General features: G+C 34.6%; 1 protein-coding gene across 1 annotated transcript; it reads right to left on the bottom strand.

Moving 5' to 3' along the window:
- Positions 1-201: 201 nt before the first annotated feature.
- On the bottom strand, positions 202-2,160 carry LOC108324135 (protein ROH1). The gene has a single exon (XM_017556977.2). The coding sequence runs from the start codon at positions 1,505-1,507 to the stop codon at positions 287-289; it is 1,221 nt and encodes a 406-aa protein (XP_017412466.1). The 5' UTR covers positions 1,508-2,160; the 3' UTR covers positions 202-286.
- Positions 2,161-9,766: the final 7,606 nt, after the last annotated feature.

Raw genomic sequence — 9,766 nt, 5'->3', positions numbered from 1 at the left:
AGAGGAGAGGAAAAAAAAGCATAGATCACAATGATCTACTTCAATATCCTACATTCTATACATTTTATATGATTTTTAAGTACAAGAATCCTTCCCCTTGCCATTTCCTTGCGGGTATAATCTTCATATCAAATTACCAGACTTTAATTTTCCACTTTTTATATCCATTGTTAATTGGCTTCTTCATTTAGTAGTATTCTATTTCCATAGAAGCAAAATTAAGTTATCACATAATCTCAACTTGTATTTCATTACAGCACCCACAAATAATGATGCGGGTAACAAATTATTCAGCACAGGTTGGCCTACCAAGAGAGTCAATCCCTTCTGTTCGACTGCGAACAATCTTATGGAAAACCTGCCTTACTTGGCGCTCCAAAGGGTCCAGCCCGTCTTTCAAAGCATCACAAACTTGTGAAACCTCCTGCACTATCTGTCTAACCTCCCGCTCTTTGTCCTCTGTCAACGGGAAGTACACAGAATCAGACAATTCATTCATCGATCTAGCACATTTCTCAATCTGATGAATCTCCCTGAGCAAGCCACAGGAATTCTTGCGTTCCCTCTTCTTTGATTCCTCCATGATCCTTTCGTGGAGAGAGAGTAATGCAGCAGCCCAAGAGAAATTCCTGGGAATGGTAAAGTGGACATGTAATCCGCGGTCCTGGCACGGAATTGCTGCCACAAGAGCCCACATAACAAACAACAGGATCGAATTCATGATGAACAACGTCATTGCAATTCCATTAGAAGCCACAAGATCATTTGCCTTAGGTGGATTAATGCTGCTCCCAATTGCTTGGAGCTGCTTGGCAGCAGACCAAGTCCGAGAAACACTCCATGAAAGCGATCGAAAATGCCCTAAAGACCGATGATGATAGCCACTACCGCTACTGTGACTGTGACCATGACTATGGCTGTGATGATGATCTTTATAACCAGTGTTGCGGCCAAAGGACCGGTTTCTGTTCGCAATTGAGGCATTAGAGTCCTTATCATCAAGCATCCCAATTGCCAAATCAGCGAGGGCCTTCCTAGCTCTTCGAAATTGGCCCTCGCCAATGCTCCTCTGATTCCCCAATGCATAGACAACAATCTCCAACAGCTTCTGCCATTGGCGAATCTGCTCAATCCCATCACGAATAGCGTTACAAACATCCAAAGCCTTAACACTGCGGTCAAAGTAATCAGACACCATGCGATCCAAGGGAGGTCTCAACACCTGTGTCTTCTGGGCACGGACAATGGCTCTGAATTCCTCTTGGCAACACAGGAAGCAATCAAGGAGCTTCCCAACCCACGAGACTGAAAGCAAATCATCAGGGGCAACCGAAGAAAGTTCCAAGAACCGGTCAGTGACGTTTTGCTGAAAAGATTCCATCTCAGCCTCCAAGCTTGACCCTTCCATGGAAATGGAGTGAACCTGTTCGCGACGAAGACTGAAAAATGAACGGCCAAAATGGGTTAAAGATGCAGGAGACGACCCTTGGTAGTCCGTCGCGGGCATTCTCGTACACAACGCAACTTAGACAAACCCACTCAATCCTCCTCCAACACCTGTCTCATGAAGCGAGATACCAAAGATTCAAACGAAACGAAATGTTCTCGAATTTTAAAACTTTTTCACCTCACTTTTAAAACCAGAAATAAAAAACTAAATTTCACACACTCATTTCACAAAGAAACTGATACCCCCAAAAAAAGAAGAATAATAACAATCTCAGGCTTAAAACTTCTAAAACTGCAATTTGAGACCGAGGAATTGAAAACCCAACATTTTCCTAGAAATTCGAAATTGAACTTCCTGAAACTAAAAAATGAATCCCCTCCAAAATGAAATTGTAGTCACTCCGATTGGAAAACCCAGAAGTGACAACCAAATTTGGGTTTGAATTTGAAACCAGTGAAACAAAAGAAGAGGGAGTTGAGAATAAAAAACACAAATCAGAATATTTCAAAGACGGAGAGAGAGAGAGAAGCAGACAAGGAAGTGAGAGAAGAAGAGAGAAATGTGGGGAGAAGTGAGGCATGGAACCCTAGTAGGAAGGTGAGGCTTATATTGGGGACAATTGGTCCGCGTAATACGGTGGTTGGAAAATAAAAACAGCGAAATGCGCAGAAACAAAAAACGAAACCACGAAAAAAAAAGGAAATCTATTTTCCCGGATTAGTAGTAATAAAGAGGTCTAGGTTTAAATCCAAGGTTAATTAGTGAAAATTTTAAGGTTGTAAGAGAAGTTTGAACGCGCACCCAACACGTATCCGACACGGTGGCAAGAACCAAGATTCTTAGTTAGCGGCGTAGATGCCAAGGAACAAGTACGGATTATATCTTCGCCGTTGATTTTTCAAATAGGGACGTCTCAGTTATCAACCCTGTACAACAGCACCTGAAGACGGGAAGCGAAGGGTTAACGTAGTATTAAATAAACAAAATATTTAATGTATTTAAAATCGAAAAAAAGAAAACAGATTAAATATTAATAGACAGAATAATAAGAAAATGTTAGAAGAAAATTTAGAATTCTTTTTATTTAATGATTTGAGGTTAGAGTTTGGAGCAACCATAGATGCGGCACCAGGTGGAGGAATGATGGGATTTGGTGTCACGTTGGGTCCGGGAAAAACACGTGGAAAACTTAAGCTCAAAAGGAAAATAATGCAGCCATTGCCATTGGGTCTGTTACAATCAAAGACTTCTGTGCACTCTATTATTTCCTCTCTTACAAAAAACTTGGATAAATGTATATATACATTATTTAAAAGTTAAAAGCATTAGCAAAATAATAACCAGTATTATTGATTAATTAAATGTTTTCAGAATATGGATAACATTTATGCAAAACTTAAAATTCAATAACATTTATGTAAAGTTTATTACACTAGCAAATTTTATTGTTTTTTAAATTCCAATACTGTAACCAACAATCATTGTACAGGTAAAACTTTTTCTTGAACATTTAATACACCAGTATGACAAGAATTCAAATTCAAAATCTATAATCATATAAAATTGAACTCATGTGATTGAAGATACAAAAATAGTAATGTAATATTTGCCTTTTTTACGTTGTGGATTTTTCAGAAAAGAAGCAATGGGAAGAAATGTGGGAAAGTGTAAAAAGAGGAATGGGTTTGTGAGAAAAGACGTGGCTGAAACAACCGAGTCTACGATGGCGCGTGAGGGACTGGGTCCGTTCATTCATACTTAATTTTTCGCTGCTTTCTAGAAAAAAAAAATTGAAATTACGAAAAGACTAATACCAAAAACTTTATTTTATAAATATTAATTGATTGAAAGGTTCAAAAGTGCAATGTATCTATTGAGATTGTAATTGGTGGGGCAAGCAATGGGTAGTATTGTTTGCATTGGTAGCTATGATGTGATACTCAACTCTCTTCCATCATCACTTTTTTCTATTTTATATCTATACATCAATATCTCTTTATTTTACTTTTTCCTTATAGATAATGGTGTTTAAGTCATGACTTTGCCAACCACAAAGATTAGGGATGGCAAAAAAATCTGCGCCCGCGGATATCCGCGGATAAAATCCGCGACGGATAGTTGATACCCACGGATATTTACTACCCGCAACCCGCGGGTAGCGGATATTTTAATACCCGCTTATAAACGGGTCGGGTGCGGGTATTATACTATCCGTACCCGCGGATACCCGCTACCCGCAAAAAATAAAAATAAAGGTTTAATTTATATTTTATTAAGTTAAATTTAATTAAAATTAACATTAATTTATATTTTACAAGATTAAATTTAATTAAAATTGAATTTAAATTTAAATTTAATTTAATTTATATTATATTTTATATATTTTTTGTAATTGTATTTAAATTTTATTTTAATAATATATTAAAATATTCTTTTTTTAATATTTGCGGGTATCCACGGATATCCACGGGTATTCGCGGGTTTTAAAATACCCGCAAAAGCGGGTATCCGTGCGGGTAGCGGGTCAGGTAGCGGGTGGATTTTTTTTTATCGGGTCGGGTTGCGGGTAGGCACTATCCGTACCCGACCCGCCCCGTTGCCATCCCTAACAAAGATACATCAACTTTAGCTTACCGCTTATCTTTTCATAACTAAATTGCAAAATACTTATCAATTTCTTAACTTCGAGTTATATTTGCAAGAAATTTTCCCTTAAAAATGTAATAATCCAAGTTAGTAGACATCAAATTACCAATTTTTTTCCATCATTTATTTAATAATTGCCACTTGCATCAATAAATTATACATATACTTGATATTTAAAATCTTTCAAGATTTTGTTTCAAATATTTTTTAGAAGAAATATAACAATTACATTTATAGGAAATACTTTATAATATAATAACATATACATATATAAATATTCTACTATAACATTATTAGAATTTTGTGATCTTGCTTCTACTTTGTCTCCCACTTTTTGCTCACATATAATACATTATCATCGCAGATAAAAATCACAACTACAAATATAAGGGTAAGCTAGTGAAAATTAACAAATACTACACATGACAATTCCATCACCAATTAAAAAAAATCAATATTTTTCATCAAATGTACAAAATCATTCTTTAAACAAGTTACATGTTCCCCCATTTATCACACTCTCCTCAACTATATCCTAAATATTGTTAATCAATCAAAATTGCATTATAGATAAAATTCTTCATGACCATAAAATTCTTTAATAATGTGTGTATTGATTATGATTTCGTATTAAGAGTTATCCTACGCTTTAATAATCATTCAATCTCAAATAAATAAGGGTGAGGTATGTGGTGAGAGGAACAAGAGATCCTAATATAGAGATCCTAGTATAGAGACCTTGTGTATAATTGGGTGAAACTCATTACTAATGACTATGCAAAAAAAAAAGAGTCCACCATAATTACATAACTTGCTAAAGCCGGATATAAATACATGTATTCAGATGATCAAGTCTAAAATGAATTATTGTATGTCTTAGGATTGATTGATATAACTTTACACATAGGTTAACATCCATGTTTTATTCTATGCACGTTCTTTTGGTGAATAAGTTTACCCTTTCATTTCCATCTATTTATCCTTCTTATTTATAATAATCACTTTAATGGTGTGAATGTAACATCCCGATTATATAATAACCAATATTATATAATAAAGACGTTAACATCCAAATATAGAGAACAGTCGGAGTATGACAGTAATTAAATATGAAATTACAGTCATCTAGAAATAAAAGAAACTGAAAATTTAAACTTGAACAGTTGAAAAGATTAAACACTACAAGTGTTCAATCAGGAAACTCCTAAGAAGACTATTCCGCAACATCAGTAACCTCCAGCTCTTGCTCCAAGGGAATCTCCGCGACAACATCTGCTCTCATCCAAGTGGATGATCATCGCCAAAGAAACATACCCAAACAGCACACAACACAGAAATTTCAAGGGTGAGCTAGATATAAAAAACATGTTATACATATAGCACAGTTAATTCATGTTATCATACTTAAATTCGTATAAAAGAACAATTAGAGCATACTCATTAAACCACAATTCACCCACTCATACGACATGCAAAAGTCAAACAAACATGATAAACTGACATCACAAGACTTGTTACTTTATACCCTGACTCGTCCGGACTAGAATGATTATCGAGCTATGGCGGGTCTTGCACTCGTGGTGGCTTTATGGAACTTAGGCACTACCGCCCTGGCACTACCGCCTGGTGAAACTTTGGGCACTACCGCCCAGTGGAACTTTGGGCACTACCGCCCGGCCACAGTCACGAGGTTAATCCGTTATCACTCACCTTGGATCATATGGAAGCACCCAAGACTAGGACCTCCTGCTACTCCTCACCATATGGTTCAATCCTCTCTACATGAGAAGAAGGACCATTGGAGTTTCAGGATGACCCCAAAACTGAGCTACCATGTAATCATTCTATACAACCCCAAAACACCACCATGTATCCTCTCCTTGAGGATCATGGAATTACGTACATGAATCATACTGTTACTTTGAACCTTAACCACAATTATGAATAATCAGATACCACCATATTATCACAACAAATCCAACATATCTCATACATTCACATTTTCACATAAATCACGTCCTAGACAATATTCCAAACATTGGTACATATAATTCAATCCAACCCAGAACAAGAGTAAAGTGAACTTAGAACTCATCACAATTGGTCGAGCACTATTGGCCGAACACTATTTGGCCGAACACTATTCACCACGTCACCGAACCCTATCTGGACGAACGCCACTATGCTAATTGGCCGAACGCCACTATGCTAATTGGACGAACGCCACTATACTAATTGGACGAACGCCACTATACTAATTGGTCGAACGCCACTATGCTAATTGGACGAACGCTAATGAGATTCAACTCACTCAAACCGAACGCTATTACTGAGCACTATAACCGAGCGCTATTTGAACGAACGCTAATTGCCGAACGTATTTTCTGAACACCATATTCAATTAATCACTATTGGGTCGAACGCTATGATCGAGTACTTAGGCCGAACGCTGAGATCGAGTACTTAGGCCGAACGCTACAAACCGAGCACCATATTGAACACTATTTGACCGAACGCTCACATCATAATCATACCAAGGCCGAACGCTCCAGAACGAATATCATGTTGGATTCAATACTACTGAGCCGAGCGCTAAACCATTGAATTCATCACTATTTGGACGAGCGCTCAGAAATTAAACATCATCAAGACCGAACGCTTACAATCTAAACCTCAGAATACCTAATCTAGATCGAACGCTATAAATCACATAGTAATACCGAACTCTCAAGATTCAAACTTAAGACTATCAATTTAATACCGAACGTTCTGGATTGCTACCAAAGAATACCAACTTAAGAACGAACGCTTATAATCATTATTATACCAAAACCGAACGCTCGAGATTCACACTTAATAATACAACTTAAGACCGATCGCTATTTATAATGAGCACTACCAAATATCGTCGAAACCGAACGTTCATTATGGATAATTACTAACTGGGAATGAACATCAGTAAAACCGAACGCTATCTATCATTAATACCGAACGCTTACGATCGGAGCCTGAGAATACCTAGTCCAGATCGAACGCTAACTAACACTGATACATTCAGATCGAACGCTTACCAACTAAACCTCAGAACACCCGATCCAGGTCGAACGCTATTGATTACTATAGATATTAAGATCCAATCTTAGACTATCAAATGATGTACGAACGCTCAACAATGCTACCCGAGAATACGCTTATTCTGACTAATACATCAAGGCCGAACGCTCCTGATTACTTTCCAAGAATACCAATTGAGGACGAACGCTTATAAGCACTATTACATCAACACCGAACGCTATTATCACTTATACATGCTCAAGACCGAACGCTAATATTACTAGAGCAGGACGAACGTTAACGCTCGCTACAAAATCGAACGCTCGTTACAAAACCGAACGCTCGTATGTTTGGGCCGACCAGCAAACTGAACGAACGTCCAATTTTGACTTACCAAAATTGGACGTACGCGCGTTCTGCAGAAATCTGCAGAATCGCAGAAAACCCACAAACCCCATTCTTTCACCATTCTTCCCAGATTTGCATCAAACACAATAAATTTCAACAATCAAACAAAAGGATCTAACTCCCCTTACCTCTTGAAGACTTCCTTTGTAAAAATTTGTGATCCATCTCCTCCCAGACATGCAGCTCCAGATCTCCTAGCAAATTCAGCACCTCTCCACTTTCTCTCCAGATCTTGCTGTAAGAACTCCACTCTCACCAGATTCCCAACCCAAATCCTCCTCTCAGTCCTTCTAAAGTTGGTATAGCTTACCTTGGGTGCTCTTTGGACAGTTGAAAATGGAAGGAAGGAAGGGTTCTTTTCCCTTGGATGCTCTCCCCATGCCAAAGAAAATGAGACCCTTCTTTTGCCAAGCTCCCCCGTAAATGCACCCCTCTCTTTTTCTCCCCTCCCCTCATAATTGCACTCCAATAATTGCATTCTAATAATGTAACCGTAACCCCACCTATCCCTAAAATATAGGTCCTTACAGTGAACATAAGAAGATGTCTTTGTTTATCAAGTGTAGGACGGGGATGGTGCTGAAACATAAAGTAAGATGTTGTTCTTTTATCTTTATCTATTTTGAAAAACTCTATTAAGTTTTTTGATTAAGTGTAATATCACGGTTTAGTTGTACATTATTCTTTTATATATATATATATATATATTTTATGGTATTATAGTTATATTTGGATAATTATAATAATATTTTATATTTTTTTGAGTTAAATATTCTTTATCCTGGACGTGTGATAATTCTTAGGTTAGTTGAATACTATTAAAAATATTAAAAATATGATATTACAAAAATTATGAAATTTAATTTGAAATATTTTTTATTTAATCAATTTTTGGTAGTAATTTTATAGTTAAATTATAGTCATCAAATTTTTTTTTTTAAATATGTTGTTCAATTTCTATTATTAACTTTATTGATATGTAGTGATGATATAAATATGTATTTATGACAATTAAATATGTTCGGATATTATTTGAATGTACTTAACTTTTATAAGGAATTTATGAAGTGATTGAGTAAAAACATGAATATAAATAATATTCAAGTTTTAAATTGAGTATGAAATAATAATGAGAATAACTATAAATATATACATATTTAATACCGTTTTCATATCATGTTGTATATTGGTCATCGTCTTTATACTTATTCTCATTTTAAATTATTAAAACATTCATAATTTTATAAAGTAATTTAACAAACTTATATTCATTGTTTAGTTTTGTCCTTAATTTCATTTTATTTATAAAACCTTGTTTTTCTTTCTTTTGTTATATACAATTTTTATTTTCTTTTATTAACTGTTGTTCGACTTATTTAAAATTCACTAAATTTTCCAAGGTACTTTCACTGCTATCAGAATCTTGATTATTTATTTTTTTCCATTATTTTCATCATATATTTTGAGAAAACACAAACTTCTTTGTTTATTAAACGAAATGGTATTTAGAAATATATTTGATTATTTCTATCCATTATAATTAATATATTTTTTTGTTATTTTTTTTTAAAATGAGAACATCTCAATTTCAATTATTCAATAACATACATTTTTATACTGTGTCTCCATTCTTTTACGTGGAATACTTTATATGTGTGAGTAAAAATAATAAAGACACTGAGTATATGTATATCTAATATAAGAATGAGAAAAAAAATTCATATACATTAAACATTAAAATAGAAATATGTATGAATTTGTCTATAAGAATTAAACACTTAAATTTGCACCCATCTCTCTCGTTATCATCTCGAAATGATTTGCACATATGATAAAATTGATACTTTTTATAAATTATTTTGAAAGTCATATCTAAATCAATTTAAAATTTACTAATGAAAAAATATTTAATGTTATATCTTTTAACTGTACATCAAGTTGTGATTATAATTATAAGACAATCAATCTATATTTAATTTTTTTAAATAATTATATTATAAATATATGTTTCAAATAAATATATTATAAAAATAAAATATTCTTAATGATATGATTGTATATGAGTATGAATTTCTCAATTATTATATTTTGCAATTACCTAACTTGATGAAAATATTAGACGTTACTAATCAATTGTTGCTGAAAACGAGATATTCAACTATAGCATTTTATTCAAATTCTGTGTCAACTTCTAGATTTTGTTTCCTA

Source organism: Vigna angularis, chromosome 3, assembly GCF_016808095.1.
Source record: "Vigna angularis cultivar LongXiaoDou No.4 chromosome 3, ASM1680809v1, whole genome shotgun sequence".
NCBI lineage: Eukaryota > Viridiplantae > Streptophyta > Magnoliopsida > Fabales > Fabaceae > Vigna > Vigna angularis.
Note: the sequence above shows the minus strand (reverse complement) of the source record. Positions and strands in the feature narration are given on the sequence as shown.